The following is a 22152-nucleotide window of genomic DNA, read 5'->3' as shown; positions in this document are numbered from 1 at the left end:
ACTATAGAGTCACCTATTACTAGTGTGTTGGGTATGTTACTTTGCCTTAAGGGCTGTGATTGTATGGCAAACTGGTTTTGTGAAGTATGTGTTTCATGGTCTGTGTTGGGGGTGGTCTGCTTTGGAGGTCTTGGTTGCTTTTGCAGATTATGTTTTCATGAATTTATGTGTTTTTTGCCAGTGCTGGTTTCATAGATCTGTATGAGACTGGTGGTATGATGCAAGTAATTCCTTTCTCATCTGGACTGCCTGGTCCAGTCTTGGGTTGAGAGAGCTTAGCCTCCAGTTTGTCTGTATAATTGCATCTCTTGCATGTATTAGTGTTTGGTGGAAGGATGAGAAGGTTGTCTGTGCACATGAGGCAGTTGTAACATTGCCTCAAAATGCCCAGATTCACCAGTTGGACCAGAGAGTACACCTGAAACTGCCCTTTGGACATGCCTGAATAGGTACAGTGAACTGTTTTACTGATTGGCTGGTAAGGCTGAATAGAGAGCCTTGTCCTTCTATACAATATAGGGGGTCTAGTGCTGAGGTTTATTAGTACTTGCTATGAGTTTTGAGCAAGTGCCGGGATGAGAAGTGAATGGTTTGAGTGCTAATTTGAAAATTTGTCTAGTTCCAAGGGAAAAATTGAAGATCATACTTTATGGAGCCGGGAATAGTTAGACCCTAGCTACCCAGCGCTGCCCGCACGCAAAACCGTGCAAATGCGGGTTTTACAGCAGGGAAGTGAAAGAGAGAGAAATTAGCCCAAAATGGCCAACAAATTACTAATTTCTAGGCTGAAACCACACCTCCAGGGACAGATAGGCTGCTCAAAGCTCCCTCACTCACAGTGAACAGAGAAACTTCCTTCTATCCAAGTAAGGTATGGGCAAACACAGAAACTCATAACACAGCCCTGAATTCATCACTAATCTGAAAACTGGACTATACTAGCTTAGAAAGTCTCATAAGTGAATAATGCACTCAAGAAATGTGAAACAAATCTGGGTTCTACATCACAGTAAGTCATAGTGCCATGGTTATGGTACAGTCTCATAAGTGGGTAATGCACTCATAAGATGTGAAACAAACCTGGGTTCTTCATCACAGTAAGCCTTTCCAACTCAGAGACTGCGACCACCCTCCTTCCTATAGTTTATTCTCTGGTAGTGCCCATACCATAGATAGCAATGTCAATGAAGAAGCTGCATGGTAATGCAAGACTTCAAGGGCATGGCAAATGCTAATCAGCCAAATGGTGGACACTCCAAACTAATTCATCAGAATTACCAAGTTATTTATTTATTGCAGGTAAGAAAAAACTCTACACCATTTTTGCTAGTGTACACTCATTCATTCCTATGGAAATGGTCATAGCTCATCCCACCAGTACATGTCTGTCTGTCTATGTGGACGTGTATGTGGGTGCCTGTAGGGACATGAATGCAGCTGAATGTAAGTGTGTGTGTGTGTGTGTGTGTGTGTGTGTGTGTGTGTGTGTGTGTGTGTGTGTGTGTGTGTGTGTGTGTGTGTGTGTGTGTATGTGTGTGTGTGTGTGTTTGTTGGGAACACCTATCATATAGCAATGTATGGGATGATAAGGAGAACACTAGCATGGTCAGATCTGACAACATAGTAGTGAATTTAGTCATGATAACTCAGTAACTCTTAACCTTTTCTCTAAACTGGAGATTCCCTCCATTGTGCTAATTCATTAATGTGAGTGAATTAACAAAGGTGGAGAGAATCTCTCTGAATCCCAGAAATGCTCCTGTAAAAGAAACCCAAAATAAAACTATGCATAATAAACATACAGGTACTCATGATATTTATTTTCTAACTCCTTTCTCCACAGTTAAAAATACAATAAATAAAATATTCTCCGTGAACATTACTCACAGCCTTTTTCCTGTCACACTTACAAGCCAACTGGATATGTAACTGTAACTCTCCAGGCTAGACCTCAGGTCTCACAGGATTACTAGCTTCTTACACCTTTCTATCAGGCATTTATCTTCCCCTTCAGCCTCTTCCTTCTACAATTCATTCTTGTCCTAAGCATAAACCTTAGAGTATTCTCTGTATCTCTTCTACTCTCCCTTTACCACCTGTCATTGAACTTATCTACCTAAAATGTGTCTCCCTTCTAACAGTAAAGTCTATCCTAAACCATCCTTCCAGCATTAAATTTACAGCTTCACCTTTCAAACTGAATAGCTTCTCTTAACTCACCCAGTTACAAATGTTATCAGTTATTGACTGGTCTGTAACTGGGAAATGATGTAAAAGGAAAATGTCTTACTAACTGTGAAATTGTAATCGATAATACTTACATTGTATGTGCTTTGTTATATGTGGAGAGTTTCTCCCCAGGCTTCTGCTGAAAAAGGACTTGTGTCCAGGCAGACTTTCCTGGTAACCAATTGTAAAATAAAATAAATAAATATAACCCAAAGGCATTAATTACTTTTATTATTCTGATTATTCTGTATAAAAACTTTACTCTAGCATTTTTCATAACATTAGTTTTCCAGATTTAATATGGCCCATATTTATATTTTCAGATTCTTTACAATTACATTTATGTATTTATCATCTTCCAGAAACTTTTTAACCCTTTATTCTTCTACAAAGCAAAAAACATGATCCAGATTTAATTTTACTCCATACCCTTTTACCAAACTCTTTCCTTTAACACATTGGATCACAGTTCTGCTGTTACTGAAGTTTGCTATATAACAGCTACCAAAAAGAAATCCCATGTCCATTCCTTTATTTTACAATTGCTTCCCCTTACTAGCTCAAAATCCATTTTTGTTTCTCCTGTGTATAATTACTACAGCCTGATTCTAAATACACTTAATATTTTTTTTACCTTCTTCTACTGACTAGTTTCTTATACCAAACTTTAATCCATATCAGAATTATCTTTTTTTTAAAATAACAGTGACCCTTTTCATAAATTTTTTTCTGTCCACTGTTAAACACTTCTAAAAAATCCTCCAAAATGCTGTTCTTAAACTGTCCAATAAATCTTTTCCCCTCTTTCATATACTTTATTCTATTAAATGAAAGTAAAGAAACTAAGTAAATGTCCTACTGGATTGCAGACATTTAGCTGTCCTTTCTCTTCTCTATATTACTCTCTCTTTATTTTATCAGATGCAGAATATTTCCTTATAGTACCTTTAAAAAGGTCCATTTCTTCTATCTCTAAATCTTCCCATAATGGATAAACACTACTTTTTAGCTTTTCTGAATGCTTTTCTTCATCGTATGCCCTTTCTACCAAGTGGCCCATGGCCATCATCAAGTCTACCAGCTTTTCCTTTCCCCCTGGAGTTACTCCAGTGTAAGTGGAGTCAGTGGAGAACCTAAAGGCTTTCAGGGGATTGTAGACAACACTGTCTGCCAAGGGATTATATTTTATGACATACCCTGTTTTCCCTACCCCCTTCCTCCCCTATGGTCAACAGAGTGTCCTATAGGGCAGACATGCAATGAGGGCTGGTTAACATTGCTCCACAGAAGTCCAGTCAACCCCCCCCCATTCCCTTATTCTTGACACACCTCCTCACATCACATCCACAGCCTTCATCATGGATCAGATATTGAAATTGCCAGTAGGACTGCCCTCCTCTCTGGGACAGGAATGTCTAACCCTCCTTGCTACTCCATCAGTTACCTGAGCCACTAATGGAACCAGGGTTGACTTGGCCTTAGTCAGGGCTTTTTCCCCTCTAGGTTCATAGGTACTAAGCTAATGACCACAGGGGTCTTTTTAAGCCTAGTTACACATCCCAAATCTCTGACAAGTTCTGATACCCTTGGTAAATGTAAGCAGGGGTTTGGGAGATGAAACATTTACAAGCAGGGGCCTCGGAGATGAAACATTTACAAGTTGCTTGTGTCCATTAGGGACATAGGTGCCAAACCGGGGATGAATTTCCTGTTCCCCATCCAATTGTCCAAGTTGCACTTGGGTTAGGGAGGAACTCTTCTTCACCACTGGAGTGTCTCACAAGCACTCTCTATGTAATCAAATAAGCCCAAAAGTACCTCTTAGTTTATACCTTCTTCTTATGTGTTACATGAATTGCTTCCACATCTGAATTTTGCCTGCAGTTTTCTTGCATTATCTCCTGAAATTCATAAGATTTTTATGTCTCAGAAAACAATTCCTGACAGTTTTCTGCCCCATCTCTTACTTTTCTTTTCATTAAAATTTAACCCCAACTGTAAAAGTTTCTCCTATACCTGCCCCATACTAGCTAAAATAAGCAACCCAGTGTCATCTTAACCTTGAGTACAAGTGAAGTTCAGGCTTCTGGTCTAGGAAATTACCAAGCTATAAATAAACCAAGCAGCAGTTTGTCTTCACATTTTTTAATGTGTCTTACTCAGACCTTAATTGTTCTCTTTTGGTTCTGGTCATGTCAGATATACACTGTGATTGGCTAAAATCTTAAAGGGGACAGTTAAAGAGATCCAGTAAGAAGAAAAGAACACTGCTATGTAAGTGGCCAGGAGGTGTGCAATTTTTGTAGAGTGTTATCTATATGTATCAGTTCATGCTGAACCATTTATTAACTTACTCACTTGTACATCTACATATGTTGTCAGCCTCAAGAAATGTATAAGTCTGTTAGGAACCAAACACAGAGCATACAAATGGTAATATAGGACTGTTGAGGATAACTAGCAATAAATGTACATATCTCTGAAACTGTATGGATTACATATTCCTCAGAATAATATGTCATGACCCTCAACTATAGTCTAATTCCAAGTATAAAGAAAAAAACAACTTGAGTTTCATGTAATTTTCTGTATTGCATACGAGTCTAAATTCTAATGACAAAAAATTCTGTATTCAAATGAAACAATTTTTATTTCTGGTGTAATGACAGATTAGGACAGATATATTCTACATTCTATATCCTTACAATATTCTACATACTGAGAAGAAGGAATGTACAACACCCCTGACGTAAACATGCAAAACGTTAGATGGTGACAGATTAAATCAAATGAAGCATTGACTCTGGGAATCTGTATATAGTCCTTCTTTGAGGTTTTACTATGGAACTTTCATGAATAACCAACAGGTTTTCAGCTATACAATATGTTTATGTCTGCTGTTGTAACCTCAAGTGTTTCATATTAGCATACTACTAAATATGACCCCACAGCTTTAGCTGCTTAAAAGCATGACACTACAGTCACAACACGTTACAAGTGAAAAATACTTTTTTGTTCTTTTGAAATATATGGATTATTATTCTGATGTAATTACAATTTAGTAGGGGCATTCTAGGCTATCAGTGCGTTTTGCCCATGATACAGAATTTTAAACCAACACTCCTAATAGAAAGTGAGTACAAAGCAAACAAACACTGACAGTTAACTCATATACACCAACAAAACTCTTATCTGTATATTAAAGGCAGCATCTCAAGTCTCCTTTTCAGATTTCATTATGAAACTTTCAGGTAATAGCAACAAGGTATTCAACTAAAAATCCCAGCTAAGAATTGTATTCTACCCATAGGGGTTTCAGTGCAGCCTAGTACTGATCACACAATTAAACCATTTGAAAGCATGGCATTTTATCCTGAGCATATTACATTTCCATGCAAAATATATAGAATTTTCACTTCTGATATTATAACAGTTAATAGTGCATATGTTCTGAAAATGAGTTTCATCCAAAATTGGAAAAAATATGTCAAGTAGCCCCCAAGTAGAAACCAGGCATAATGCCAAATTGAGAAAACAAAAGCCCTCAGATATGCTAATGTAATAGTTGTAACAAGCCATGTATCAGTTCCACAAAGGGAGGTAACAATAAAAAATCAAAGACTTCTGATAAGATCACTTGTCTAGAGGAAAACAATTTCTAGTACTTAATAAATAAGCACCTATCCAGTCTACCTGATGAATTTGGTCATCTTGGGGCAATGCAGCAATTGCCTCATGTACACAGACAACCCTTTCCTCCTACCACCCAACACTATAACCTGTGAGAGATGCACTTATATAGCCGAACTGGAAGCAAAGCTCTCTTCACCCAAGACTGGACAAGACAGTCAAGAGGAGAAGGTAAACACTTGCACCACACCACACTCATCACATAGTCCCTCAAAACCTACACCACCAAAACATATGCATAGAAACACGAAACACACGCCTACATTCGCAGATGCTCTCAATAAAAATCTGCTCAAGCAACAGAGACCTCCAAAGCAGAAATGCAAGCAACTTCCACCCCCCAACACAACCCAAATGACACACAGCCCACAAACTCAGTGTGTCACTTAACCACAGTGGGTAAGGCATAACATCATACCCAACACTCTAGTCATAGGTAACTCTATAGTCAGGCACACTGATGCTCCACTCACCAGGCTAAACAAGGAGAAAGTTACTGTGTCAGCTGCCTGTTGGGTACAAGGATCCACCACATAATGCACGCACTCAGGTCACTCCACAACAAGTACAAATATGACTCTTTCATTGTCCATGTTGGAGTGAATAATCTGAGACATACCTCCCTGGACTACATGAAAAGAGGCATGGAGGAGCTCTCCGATCTTGTAGCCCAGGCAGGTATGACCCTAGCCCTGAGTAGCATCCTGCCATCACCCAGAATGGTATCACAGTACAAGGACAAAATGATTGACTTTAACAATTGGCTAAGCTTCTAGTGTCATTCTAAGGGGATCCAGTATCTGTCTGCCTGGGATGACATGATCAACAGACCACAATGCTTTGCCAGAGATGGCCTGCACCTGTCACCCTGGGATTCCAGATACTGGCAAAGGTTCTTGACACCCATATAGTGCCTTTTTTAGGCAAGGTTCAAATGACAAATTCACCATCTTAACAGGTAAAAGCAAGCAAAATCTGAGGGTAATGATACTCAATGCTAGAAGTCTAAACCTCAAAGGATATTCATTTGAGGCACTCCTTAAAATGGAGAACATCGACATCTGTGCAGTGACAGAGACCTGGTTCAAAGCTCCAGAGAGCACCCCTGCATTACCAGGCTATAATTCATACCACACCTTTCGGCCACCTAACCTGGACGGAAACACTAAAGGCGGAGGCGTGTCCATATTCATTAAGGATATCCACACCTCCAGGCTAGTTCCTCAGCATAATGCATCTGAGATTATCCAAGTGCAACTAACTCTGGGCAAGACCACAATCCAAATTGTAACTTGCTACAGATCCTCCACCATGCCTCAGGATTACCACTCCTCATTCCTTGATACACTGGAAAATATTAGGGTACAACCCAACACCCTAATAATGGGCGATTTCAACTACCCTACCATTAACTGGGAAAACTACTCATGTACCAACTCTTTTGCTCAACATTTTCTGGAATTCATAAATTCCAATGCCTTGGATCAACTTATCCACACCCCCACCAGGGACAGCAATATCCTAGACCTGGTCATTACCAACATTGGCGACCGAGTTCCACACTAGAGGTCAAGTCCTCGTTGGTCAAATCCAACCAGAAGCTAATCACCCTAGACAACCACATCCTGTCCCTACCCTCCATTAGGGAAACCACCGTAAAAAATTTCTCCAAAGCCAACTTCATGCTTCTTAAGACAGAAGTGGCAAACTTCACGACACCCATGCAGACAGACAATAGAGGTATGACTGCTGAATCCTACACAAATGCACTTTATAAGCACTTACACAAGTGCATGGATTGTGCTATCCCTAACAGAACCAAGATGCTATCCTCCAAAAAAAGGGAGCCAATATGGTGGTCCCCTGCCATAAACAAACTCTACAACAGAAGAAAGAAACTGTTGCAGAAAAAAGAGTTAAATCCCATGATTGGAGGAACTCCCTGGTCATCCTCAGTAAGAAGCTGAGATCCCTCATAAAATCCTCCAAAACTAGTTATGAAAACAAACTCTTCACTGATTCTAAAGACAACCACAACACACTCTATAGCTATGTCAAGAATCTCAATGGCAAAGAACTGCTCTGAGTTACAGCACAATGGCACTAAATATACAGAACCAAATGATATTGCCAACATCCTGGCAGATGACCATCTCTATACCGGAAGAATGCGAAGTTCTGTAATCACGACTGCACAGGTAAAAATCCACACTCTCCAAAGCCAAGAACACAGCATCCATGGGACCTGACAACATCCCAAGCTGCGTTCTACAGGAACTGCAGAATGAACTGTCACCCCACCTAAACACCATGTTCAATCATAGCCTCACCTCAGGCTTTGTGCCCACTGAATGGTACAGTGATGGTTATCCCACTCCACAAAGGGGGAGCCACCACGGACCCCAGGAACTACCGCCTCATTAGCCTAATGAGCCTGGTCTGCAAGGCCATGTAACATATCATCATGGATCTTATACACAAAGACATTGGTAATCTCCAAACTCTGGACCCCACCGAGTTTGGGTTTGTAAAAGGCAGATCATGTTTCCTAAACCTGATACAACTTCTTTGAAACAGTCACCAAAGCCATAGACGAGGGTAAGGTGGTTCACACAGCCTAGCTATATCTCACCAAAGCTTTTGACACCATCCCCTACTCTGGAATTATAGATAAACTCACTAAACTAGGTATAATGTCATCCCCTTTGGTAAAAACTCTGTACCTAGGAGCTACCACATAGGTGATAGTCTACTTAACACCGAAAGTGTGATAAGACAGCTTGGGACACAGGTGGACAGTAGTCTCTCCTTTGATAATCACATTGCCACAGTAGTCAGGAAATCCTTCTAAGTGGCGCAGCTCATCACAAAAGGTTTCTCATCCAGGAAAAAAAGGTCATTGTTCCCCTCTACTTGTCACTCATTAGACACATTATAGAGTATAATGGCCCGTTGGTATGTACCTCACAAGACATCTATAACAACTTTAAAAGCCACAGAAATACCTCACAAAGAGGATTACCGGCCTCAAACAGATGCCCTATGCAGACGGTTTCAAAAAACTCCAGCTTTAGTCCGTTGCATATCACTTACTCAGAGGCGATCTCTGCCTAACATACAAAGCTATGTCAAGCCCAGAGCTGATGGACATGCTCTACTTAAAGAAATCCCAATCCCTCCGAGCTACATGCTCTAGGGACCTAAACCTTAAAACCTCAGCTTGGCCAGCTAGAACTTGGTTATATTCAAATGGATGTATAAGAGAATTTAAGTACCTTTACCTGCACTTTTGTTTTAAAAAATACAGTATTTAATTTGATTTAAACTGTGTATGAAGGAGTGTTGAAGGAATTTTTAACTGAAGTTATTCTGCTCTTCAGTAACTTGAACTGAAGCTAGTGTTGGCTGAATTTTGTTATTTGCTAGTAATTACAGGTGTGGGGTAGCCACATTCTTTGATTTCCTGTCCTTGCATATTTAAACTGGTGCATGTGAAATAATTCCTGCTTTAAAACCTCAGCTTGGCCAGCTAGAACTTGGTTATATTCAACTGGACGTATAAGAGAATTTAAGTACCTTTATCTGCACTTTTGTTTTAAAAAATACAGTATTTAATTTGATTTAAACTGTGTATGAAGGAGTGTTGAAGGAATTTTTAACTGAAGTTATTCTGCTCTTCAGTAACTTGAACTGAAGCTAGTGTTGGCTGAACTTTGTTATTTGCTAGTAATTACAGGTGTGGGGTAGCCACATTCTTTGATTTCCTGTCCTTGCATATTTAAACTGGTGCATGTGAAATAATTCCTGCTTTAAAACCTCAGCTTGGCCAGCTAGAACGTGGTTATATTCAACTGGACGTATAAGAGAATTTAAGTACCTTTATCTGCACTTTGTTTTAAAAAATACAGTATTTAATTTGATTTAAACTGTGTATGAAGGAGTGTTGAAGGAATTTTTAACTGAAGTTATTCTGCTCTTCAGTAACTTGAACTGAAGCTAGTGTTGGCTGAATTGTGTTATTTGCTAGTAATTACAGGTGTGGGGGTAGCCACATTCTTTGATTTCCTGTCCTTGCATATTTAAACTGGTGCATGTGAAATAATTCCTGCTTTAAAACCTCAGCTTGGCCAGCTAGAACTTGGTTATATTCAACTGGACGTATAAGAGAATTTAAGTACCTTTATCTGCACTTTTGTTTTAAAAAATACAGTATTTAATTTGATTTAAACTGTGTATGAAGGAGTGTTGGAAGGAATTTTTAACTGAAGTTATTCTGCTCTTCAGTAACTTGAACTGAAGCTAGTGTTGGCTGAATTTTGTTATTTGCTAGTAATTACAGGTGTGGGGGTAGCCACATTCTTTGATTTCCTGTCCTTGCATATTTAAACTAGTGCATGTGAAATAATTCCTGCTTTAAAACCTCAGCTTGGCCAGCTAGAACTTGGTTATATTCAACTGGACGTATAAGAGAATTTAAGTACCTTTATCTGCACTTTTGTTTTAAAAAAATACAGTATTTAATTTGATTTAAACTGTGTATGAAGGAGTGTTGAAGGAATTTTTAACTGAAGTTATTCTGCTCTTCAGTTTTTCCCACCCACCTGCCCTGTTTTTGTTTTGGTGTTAATCTTAGTGGCATTGAAACTGCCCGCCCCTCAGCCTGCCTCTGGGCCCATCTCATTTGCTCACTCAACTGAGTGCAGTGAGATCATATTCTGATTTCAGGCACTCCTACTGTGTACAAAGAGAGCATCTGGGAAATAGAAAAAAAAAAAAAAAAAAAATTAAGCTTATTTCCTGCCTTTCTTGTTAAGTGGTACAGACTATTTGTAGGCTTCTGAGCCCCCAAGCCCTTCTGTGTTTGAGGGAAGCCTTCTAGCTTGTTTTTCTTATAACTAGCCAGTTTTCTAGTTTCAGCACTCAAATCTGTTTCTTTGATCTCAGCACTTGTTCAGAAAAAAAAAAAAATTTTCATCTGCTTTTACTGTACTTGTGTTTCTACCTACTTCTTTTTACTTTTGCATCATCTTAAAATACTCAATTGTATTTATTACTGCTTGGTGTAACTCATTCTAAGCCTTTTGGTTTAAACACTTAGGCTTCGGACCAGTTAGTTGTTTTGCACTGAGAGGGTTTGTGGTCTGCACTGTTGTGGCAGAACAGGTAGCTTACATCCTTCTAGGTTGAGAACTGCTGATTGAGGGCTCAGTGTCTGTTATTCTAAAAGTGTATTAATTCTGGTTTAAGCACTTGGGCTTTCAAGCCAGTTATTTTACATTAAGAGGGTTCGTGGTCTGCACTCTTGTGGGAGGAGAGGCTGGACTCTGCCCTTCTGAGCTGGGAATTTCTGGTTAAAGGCTTATAGTGCATGCATATCTGAACTGTTTCTTACTGAAGTTGGTGGTGCGCCTTGTTTGCTGTGGCATAGACTGGATTCGGGCCTGCTGGATCTAGCTTTGTTTGTGTAACTTGAGCACTAATCCAGACATTCTCTAAAGTATTCAATGGTATTTATTACTGCTTGGTTGTAACTTGATTAAAGTGTAGCTATCATTCAAGTCTTTTGGATTAAGCACTTGGGCTTCAGACCAGTTGTTTTACATTAGGAAGGTTTGTGGCAAGCACTGTGGTGCAGGACAGGTAGCTTTCATCCTTCTAAGTTGGGAACTGCTGATTGAGAGCCCAGTGTCCAAGTGTATTAGTTCTGGTTTAGGCACTTGGGCTTCAGGCCAGTTATTTTACATTAAGAAGGTTTGTGGTCTGCACTCTTGTGGGAGAAGAGGCTGGACTCTGCCCTTCTGAGCTGGGAATTTCTGGTTAAAGGTTTATAGTGCCTGAATATTTGAACTGTATCTTACTGAAATTGGTACACCTTGTTTGCCCTAGCATAGACTAGATCCAGGCCTGCTGAATCTAGCTTTGTTTATATGCTTGTTGTTTGTTTGCTTGTTATTTCCTGGAAGCTAATTCCACCTAATACGCAACTTCTCAGCACTTCTGTGGATCACTAGTGATATCTGCATTGCTTACTGTACTTATTTCCTTGTTTCACTTGAAAGAAAGTTACTGTTTGTCGTTTTGCATTTAGTTACTTGTAACACATTGCACTCAAGTTACCTGGCACTTGCTCACTAAAGCAATTATATAAGTCAGCACTAAAAATTAAAAGCACTACACCCTCACTCCCCACTGGCCCTTGTTTTCAATTAAGGATTTCCCAATATTATTCTAGCATGTCCAAAGGTCAGTTGTCAATCTCCTCTCCGGTCCAGCTGGTGAATCTGGGAATCTTGAGGCAATGTTATAACTGCCTCATGTACACAGACAACCCTCTCCTCCTCCCACATAACACAAATACTTGAGAGATGCAGCTATTTAGCCAAACTGGAGGCTGAGCTCTCTCAACTCAGGACTGGCAAGACCAGACAGGAGGAGAAGGCAACTACACACACCACAAAACCAGCCTCACATAATGCTACCACTCCACTGAATCAAACACATAAACACACAAAGACATACTCGGAGGCTCTGAGTAAAATTTACCTAAACAGCAGAGGCCTCCAAAGCAGACACCCAAACAACTGCTACCTCAAGACACCCCACAAGCAACACATAAACCACAAAAGCAGTGTGCAAAGCAGTCCCACAGCCCTTAAGGCCAAATACAACACCAAACATACTTGTCATAGGTGACTCCATAGTCAGACTCCCTGACGCCCCACTCACCAGGCTGAACAAGGAGAGGGTCACAGTAACCTGCCTATCGGGCGCTAGAATCCACCACATAACACAAGCACTGGGTCACTCCACAGCAAGTACAAATATGACACAGTCATTGTCCATGCTGGTGTGAACGACCTGAGACGCACCTCCCTGGACTACATGAAAAGAGACATAGAGGAGCTCTCTGATTATGTAGCCCAGGCAGGTATGACCTAACCCTGAGCAGTATCCTTCCTTCACCAAGAATGATGCCACAATATAGAGACAAGATGATCAGCTTTAACAATTGGCTTAATGTCTGGTGTCATTCAAAGGGGATCCAGTGTCTGTCTGCCTGGGATGACATGCTTGACAAGCCACGCTGCTTCGCAAGGGACGGCTTGCACCTGTCACCCTGGGATTCGGATATTGGCTAAGGCTCTTGCCACCCCATAGTGCCTTTTTAGGCAAGGCTCAGATTCTAAATCTACCACCCTAGAAAACAAAAATGGGAAGAGACTGTAGATAATGCTGCTCAAGGCCTGAAGTCTAAATCTCAAAATGCACGCACTCGAGGCCCTTCTCAGTATGGAGAACATCGATGTCTGTGCTGTAACTGAAACCTGGTTCAAGGCTCCTGAGAGCACCCCGGCACTATTAGGTTTTACCAAATATCATGCGTTCCGGCCCCAAAACCCGGACCACACCACAAAAGGAGGGGGTGTATCCATATTCATAAAGGATACCCACACCTCCAGGTTGGTGGCAACGCATGAAGCTTAGGAAACCATCCAGGTGCAACTAACCATAGGCAAAACTGCTCTACAAATTGTAGCATGCTACAGGCCACCCTCTCAAACTCAGGAACCCCACACAGCCTTCCTGAAGACACTGGAGGGTATAAATGTATCTCCAAACACCATCATATTGGGTGACTTCAACTACCCGAATATAGACTGGGAACATTACTCAAGCCCTAACTTTCTAGCCCAACGGTTCCTGGAGTTCATAAATTCAAATGCCATGGAACAGCTAGTCGCTGTTCCCACGAGAGGAGAAAATATACTAGATCTCATTGTCACAAACATGGGGACAAAATACTCCACACCGGAAGTATATCCCTCATTGGTGAGATATGATCATAAACTAATCTCACTGGAAATCCACATCCCCGCCCCGCCCCCAACAAAAAAGACCATAGTGAAGAACTTCTCTAAAGCAAACTTCACACTACTCAAGACTGGTGTGGTATCCTTCAAGGCCCCTGAGCCAGAGGAAACCACAACCCAAGCTGGAAGCCCTTACAAATGCCTTCTATGAACACCTCCAGGACTGCATGGATCAGGCAATCCCAAATAAAACCAAGACTCTTTCCACAAAGGGCAAACGTCCAGTCTGGTGGAGCCCAGCCATTAACAAACTTTACAATAAGAGGAGAAAGCTATTACATGATAGAACAAAATCCATAAAAGGGAAGTCACCCCTGATCATTATTAGTAAAAAATACGAGCACTCATAAAATCAACTAAGGCCAATTTTGAGAGAAAAATTGCCATGGATTCAAAGGACAATCATAAGGCCTTTTTCAGCTATGTTAGGAACCTGGGTGGAAACTCCCAGATATGCTCAGAATTAGTCCAAAATGATACAAAAATCACTGAACCCACAGACATTGCCAACATACTGGCAGACAGGTTCAGTGCAAACTTCACCCCTCTCCCCTAAAGGAGAGATAACTATCCCAGCCAAGTGTAGCCTCCCGGACATCTCAAATGCGCGGGTGAAAGCTGCTCTCTCTAAAGCTAAAAACACAGCATCAATGGGACCGGATGGTGTCCCCGGCTGTGTGCTACACGAGCTAAATGAGGAATTAAACCCGCACATAAGGCAGCTGTTTAATCTCAGCCTTACCACAGGATACGTGCCCAAGGAGTGGCGTACGGCAACTGTGGTCCCACTCCACAAAGGCGGCGCCTCTTACGGACCCTGGTAATTACCACCCCATAAGCTTAACAAGTCTAGTCTGCAAAGCTATGGAGAGGATCATAATGGAGCTCATAAACAAAGATATAGGGGACTTGCAGACATTGGACCCGACCCAGTTTGGCTTTGTCAAGGGAAGATCATGCCTTTTGAACTTGGTCAACTTCTTTGAAACAGTCACCAAGGCCATTGATGAGGAAAGGCAGTCCATACAGCCTACCTTGACCTTGCAAGGCTTTCGACACAATACCCCACTCGGGTATTGTAGAAAAACTTACCAGCTTAAATGTAAACCCATATGTCATAAGATGGGCTGCAAACTGGCTTAAGGACAGAACCCACAGGGTTAGAGTTGCTGGCGCTGTGTCAGACTCCAAGCCGGTCACAAGTGGTGTCCCACAGGGCTCGGTCCTTGGCCCCCTATTGTTTGGCATCTACTTCTTAGAAGTACAGGCCAACATGGGAGGACTTTGGCTGACAAAGTTTGCAGACGACTGCAAACTGGGCGCCATAGTGGAAAGTGCATCGGACACGGATATCCTTCAGAAGGGACTCACGGAAACAGATAGCTGGTGCCAGAGCCATGGCCTGAAGTTAAACGCCAAAAAATGTATAGTCATACCCTTCGGGAAAAACAAGGTAACCCCAAGCTACCATATAGGTGGCAATCCACTAAGCACAGAAGAGGTTATCAGGGACCTGGGGACCCAGGTTGACAGTGGCCTTTCTTTTGACACTCACATTGCTAAAGTGGTTAGAAAGACCTTCTACATTGCCCACCTGATCATGAAGGGATTCACATCCAGATCTAGTGAGGTCATTGTTCCCTGTACTCTTCACTTATCAGACCAATGATCGAGTACAATGCCCCATTCGGGATGTATCTCACCCGACATCTGCAGCAATTGGAGAGACCCCAAAGTTCCTCACCAAAAGGATAAAGGGACTCCAAAATCTGTCATATGCTGCCAGATTGAAGAAACTCCAGCTCTATTCAGTCACATACCGTCTGCTCAGAGGTGACATGTGCCTGACATACAAGGCCATGTCCAACCCGGAATTAATGGACATGCTCCACCTCAAAAATCCAAATCCACCAAAACCACTAGAGCAAGCGACTTAAACCTTAGCGGATATAAATAGGATGTGCTGGAGGGATAGATTTATCACTCAGAGACTCCCTATGCTGTGGAATAAAATCCCGGTCCATGTGAGGCAGAGCACCTCGCTGACTCTGTTCAAGAGAAATCTAGACCTGTGGATGGGAGATCGTAGGTTTACCCCGGGAATCATCTCTGTGTCACTGCTGGACAGAGGCACAACAAACTAATGGGCACAGTATTTTTTCATATAAGGGGTGGCGTAAGCCACAAAAATTTGGGCTAGGCTTATAAATGCTTTAGGGCAGATAGCCTAGTATAAACCTATGAACCTATGAACCTATTACAATAAACAGAACATGATGGAGTGATAGATTCCTGTCCCAGAGACTTCCCATACTCTGGAACAAACTACCTATCTACATCAAACAAACCTCCTCATTAGCAATCTTCAAGAAAGATTTAGATGATTGGATGGGAAATGGGAAATTCACCCCGGGGATCACCTCTGTGATCACCTCTGAGGGTCTGCCTCGACAGGGGCACAGGAAAATAATTTTCTTTAGTGGCAAAAGCCAGATTACCTTTTTGGCTAGGCCTATATAGGCCCTACGGCCAATAGCCTAGTACCCACCTATTAACCTATGAAGATACAAAGCACACTCAAGCATCTCATTCTACCCCAAGGATTTCACTGTTTACAATTGTGATTTAAAGGGTGGCACTATAGCTGTGTCATTACATACCTAGCTACAATAACTATCTTTTTGTTTTAGAGATTACAACCCTCAGTCGAGTAAACTAACACTCATATAATTCTCATGGTTATTTGAGTTGGGTTCCTTGCTATACAAAGTAGCAGAAATGTTGTCTTGCCTGGTGAAATATTTTAAATTATTTCTTCTGGTGTAGTGAGAACATAGTACATATATGTTCTGGGCATTTCTCCAAGCCTTTTAAGCTCATGCTAACCCCCCCCCCCCTTCGGTGAAAACTGTAGATAATATCAGACGGTGACAACAAAAGTCTTCAGAAATGCTGGATTTTATTAGGTGAAAATAAGCATTTTTTGTGTCAGATCCCTTAAGGCAGACTACAGTAAAAATGAGGAATTCTAATAAGGTTCTTTGATACAAATAAATAGAAATAATAGCATTCTACCCTTAAGAATTTCACTGCTTTTCAATCCAGACTTATAAGTCGCACACTGTCTTTATCTGCACATTGCAGGCCTCACCCCATTCACAGTAAAAGAAATGTTTTCTTGTCTGTTTTATAATTCATCACTTTGATGTAATGAAAACTTAGTGCATATACATTCTGGATATTATTTTATTCCAACTTTTTCAGCGTACATCAAATAGCTCTCAGGCGGAAACCAGGTGCAATGTCCTATTATGGAAACAAAACAGTCCAAAATTATGGATTTTGTAGCTGCACATAAGAAACCATTCATCAGTTGACCTAAAGCAGTTCACAATAAAAATGTGGGGATTCCAGTAAGGTAGAAAAACACACTCATGAATGCCTTTCTACCCCCAAAATGTTCACTTATCTCAATCCTGATTTAAAGGACAGCACAATGGGCCAGATTCCAAAAGAGTTGCTCTTAATGTAAGCCTGCCCGGATTCCAAAAGGCTTGCTCTCAGCGTAAGTGAATTACTTCAGTGTAAGGGCTATCTTTAAACAGACTTATAAAGGGGGACAGATTCCAAACCACCAGATCTCAGCCTGCTCTCAGTGTAAGTAGTTATGGAGTACAGGCATCATCATATGTGTAGAAACAGAAATGGTGATTTCCCTAGTGAAATTATGTCAAAATATGCCAACAAATATCCTCTGAAGTGCTGGATTTGTTGGCAATATATAAAGACCTTACCCAGATAAGGAGAGGCAAGAGGTCTCTAGTGTGTGTGTTGTGTTCTATATTTTTTAGTGTGGTACTTTAAAGCATGTTCCAACTTCCAGCATACATGATAACTCTGCAATCCTGACAGTACTGCTGTTTCTGATGCCTCAACATATGTATCTCTGTTTTTCTTTTTATCCCTCCAGGCACACATTTCTAAGAGCAGACTATATACATTCTTGGAGTTGCTGGGTTTTTTTTCAGGTGTTGGTGGTACCTTAGCTGGAAAGTGTCTACCAAAAAGACAGATATCTTGGTATTATGTTTGCTGAATGATCCCTGAATCTACTGTACAAGCTTCACTACACACTTACAGTGGTTGTATCTAGCTCCTTTCTTTAGGTAGATTAGAAAAGAGTTAAATACAAATCTGTTTTAGCTTCTGGCTGCCATCATGTTTTTTGCCACATGACACCATTTACTCCATATATGCAGTGGTCAGTATACAGTTTATTTTGCTTCTGGCTTGAAGCACCATATTATTGTTTGAAGTTTATGGCAGTTTGAAGCTACATGACCAATGATGTCATCAACATTAAACATCCCTCCCAGAAGTGTGGTTGCATACCTAATCTGTTCCAGCTACCATTCCACAAAAATCTTTCTGACAGCTCTGCAGATGCAGCACAAATTTGGGGCTAGAATAAAAATGGTCTATCAATACCACATAACCCTTCCCAACTAAAGTGCACAACACAACTATTACAACATCTTCCATTGCTAACCTAGCCTAGGAATAAAATCTGTTTGGGAATGCCACATAACCCTTTAGAGGTAAGCAGAAATATATCACAATACCGTCCACTGGTAGCCTTGTCTGGAAATAAATTCTGTCTGTAAATACAACATAAGCCTTCCCAGCTAAAGTGCCCAAGAAATGTACCACAACATCTTTCACTGATAGCCGTCTCTGGGAATAAAACCTGTATGTGAATAACACATAACCCTTCCGAGCTAAGACGCACAACAAATGTATCACAGCATCTTCCATTGTTAGACTAGTCTGGGAATAAAATCTGTTTTGTAAACACCACATAACCCTTTCCAGGCAAAGTGCATGACAAATGTATCACGACATCTTCCACATAGCCTTGCCTGTAAATAAAATCTGTCAGTAAATAGAACATTACCCTTCCCAGCTAAGGAAACTGACAAATCTTCTGAGGGAACTCTGCCCTTTAAATGCGGCTAAGGAAGCTGTCTCCATGTTGTCTACAGTTAAGTATTTCTCCATGCTCGATGTGAACCAGGACTTTTGACAAATCATACTTGACCAGACCATTCAACGCTATGTACATTTAATACTTCAACTGGAGGATTTAGATTCCTGAGAACATCAGAATCACAACAACACTAGAAGTTAAGTAGGCCATGGCATGAATCACCGATAGCCTGGAAGGTATCACTGATGGTAGACTAGTTTGCTGTGATTCCAATGATCAACAAGAGATGAAGCTAAAGAAATTAATAAGTTAAGACAAAACAACCTGAAGTTTGTCAGCTGAGACAAAATAACACAAAGTTAAGACAGATGACAAATGTGAAGAAAAATCCACAGAAGCTGTTTTATCTCATGCACAGCCTGTAACGTAAGGGAAAGAAACTCACACTAGAAGAAGTAAGTACAGCACCAAGGAAAATTAACTCAGGGAAAGCAGAAAACTCAGATGAAACCATGGCAGATATGATCAAGGTGTTGTGTGACTTAGAGGAGAAATGGTTCCAGTCATCACTGCATGGAGAGAAAGGCACACCCCAAATGACTGAAGAATAAAGGAAACATTCACAACTGTGGGTAGCAAAGAGGTGTCAAACTCCTGTAATGCTGCATGCAGATGGTGGACAGGATGATTGATAAAACAGTATGCAGAGTAGCAGAATTTAAGATTGGAGAGGAGATTCAGATCAGGATGCAATACAAATGACCTGATATTTGTAGTGAGACAGACATTTGAGAAGAAGATGGAGATGAAGAAAGAGACCAACTGGACATTACTAGACTTGGAGAAAGCATATAACAAGGTCCCAAGAAAGCTGATTTGGGCAATCCTCTGATGGTTCAATGTCCAAAGAACCTGCTAACCCTATTCCTACCCCTGTCCCTAACCCTAATCCTGTCCCATACCCTTAAAAAACCATTTCAGTAACAGTGACACTAATCTAGAAAATTTGGGAGACAAACACACGCACATACAAAAAAAAAAAAACACTAAAAAAACGCCTTCACCCTAACCCCATGCCTCCTACATTTGCACAAAGAGTCAAACACCCTAATAACAAAAACTTCAGCTTTTCTAAAGGTTTCAGCATTACTGTTCCAAACCACACTTATCTTACTCAAACATTCAATACTCCATTCTTAAAAAATGTTAACATTTCAAAGAAAAATTGTTATTTGGTAGTAATAATTCCCCTAAAAAATAAAAATTCCCATGTATCATATCTTAAAGTGCAAGCAAAAATGTGCTGAATTTCTGATGGTGTAGATCAATTTGTTCCAAGAGATAACATGCAGCCAAAACATCTGCCTCATGTGGAATACTAGTATGCAATGAGCATATATCAAACATACCTAAGAATATACACTACTCAATATGCAAGTCATTCAAAAGTTGAAAAAATGTGTGGTTTTCTTTGTACAGGTACTTACATGAGACAATAGAGATATTAGGCATTTTTCCAGAAATAATGAAATTGGTTCTGTTAACTTGCCTCTTCCTGAGATAATAGGTGTACTTGGTATCACACAGGGTCTAAAACTTTTATTTTCTAAGGATGCTGGATATAGTACACTTCTGTACGGAGTGTGTCAAAAAGTCATCCAACTGTTGTTTGAAAAGTAACACTGGATCGATTTATAACAGATGGTAAAACAGGAGATTGCTTCTTAACTATCATAAGACTCCCCCTTTATAATGACTCATGCCCCAAATAATCACTGCACCAGTTTTATCTGAACTTGTTCCTGCCCTTTCAGATTGTTTTAGTCCGATCAATGCAGTTTTTTCTGCAGGGCCTAAATTATGTGTAAAAATGTTAAAATTACTACAGCTCTTACTATGACTTAAGTATACTGTTTTCAAATTAGCAGACAAAGGGATGAAATAGTAGTCGAAATTCTGAATCATAAAATGATATGCACATTTACACACACGTGTACATATGTGAGAGACATAGAGATAAAAAGAGAGACTGTCTGAAACAACATTTGCAGGTAAAAGTTTATTAAGCATCCTTCAATTAATGGGACACCACCACATGAAACAATGCAGTGACCTGCTATTTCATAATTCTAAGCACTATTTGGTTACTTCTGAAATAACAGGACAAGCTATAGTAAATGTTGAAGCTGCAGAAGTTGAAGGGGCAAGATTGTTGTTCAAATGTTCACATTATGAGACAAAACTCACATTATACCAAAGTACACAAACTAATCTCAGGAAGTAGCCACACAGTAAAACACTCTTAACTTAACATATTGGCTTCAAGGGAATTTTAGTCCTGCCCTTTTTAGGTAAATAAGAAATGGAAATATTAAAAATGGAATGAAGGCTTAAACACTAGACCACCTACCTGGTCCTTCACTGGAGTTACGTAACCAGTTTGACGCCAGTCAACTTCGCCAGGTAACACTGCAGTAGCAGTGATTTCTGAATTGGAAGTGTACGTTAATATATTTAAGGCAGACCCGCTGTTATAGCCATTCATCAGCTGTGTGAACTCATCACTGGTCTAGAAAAGGAAACACAGAAGTAAATAACAAACCATTATGCTATCATCCAAGTGTAAACCTTTTCTTATTTCCACCCAACACAAACCATGTCTCCAAACTGATTCATTCCAAGCCTGTAAGTTTGTTTTCCCATAGATTCCTCTTCATTGTGCTGATTAATCTTCTTGAAGTTCTCCTCCCACACACTTCGTCTGTGTTCTTCTTCACTCTGAAAGGACAGTCAGGTTTTTACTCACTCTGTACTTCATATCCAGTTTTAAAAAAATGTTTTATATTCACTAATGCAATACTTTGCTTTATAGAACAGATACAACTAGTGTATTTGTTCTGAAATGCAATGATGAGAATGTTAACAGTACAGCTATGAAATTGGATGTCCAGAAATCTTCTTTCCCTAAGCTAACTAGCCCACATTCAGTGGTGCACATTTCTACAAAACATACATAATAGCATGTACATTTATGCAAAACTACATCACACCATATAACAGCCTCATAAGAGCTGGTTGAGGAAGTAAGATCCAGGACTAAGATAAGCAGCCTCAGCAGAGTTAAAGACAAATGTAGTTTTCTTTATAACAAGGATTTATTGTGTATAGGTTCATAGGTAGGTACTAGACTATTGGCCCTAGGGCCTATATAAGCCTAGCCAAAAAATGTACCCTGGCTTTCGCCACCCAAGAAAATTATTTTCCTGTGCCCCTATCGAGCAGAGCCACAGAAGTGATCCTTGGGGTGAATTTCCCATCCACATTGAATATACTTAAATAAATAAAGACCATTTCTGTATTTACCAAAGTCTTATA

General features: G+C 40.4%; 1 protein-coding gene across 1 annotated transcript in view; it reads right to left on the bottom strand.

The window, feature by feature from the left end:
- The window catches only part of LOC122796057 (procathepsin L-like), a 112516-nt gene extending 90984 nt beyond the window's left edge, over window positions 1–21532 (bottom strand). Inside the window, exons 1-2 of the mRNA XM_044064521.1 lie at window positions 21433–21532; window positions 21188–21346 (exon numbers count right to left, since the gene is read on the bottom strand). Of these exons, the coding sequence (XP_043920456.1) occupies window positions 21188–21346; window positions 21433–21480 (207 nt within the window). The 5' untranslated portion in view covers window positions 21481–21532. The remainder of the gene's footprint in view (window positions 1–21187; window positions 21347–21432) is intronic.
- Window positions 21533–22152: the final 620 nt, after the last annotated feature.

This window comes from Protopterus annectens, chromosome 2.part2, assembly GCF_019279795.1.
Source record: "Protopterus annectens isolate FY-2018-M chromosome 2.part2, PAN1.0, whole genome shotgun sequence".
In the NCBI taxonomy this organism is placed as follows: Eukaryota; Metazoa; Chordata; order Ceratodontiformes; family Protopteridae; genus Protopterus; species Protopterus annectens.
The sequence above is the reverse complement of the archived record's forward strand: the minus strand, read 5'-3'. Positions and strand labels throughout refer to the sequence as shown.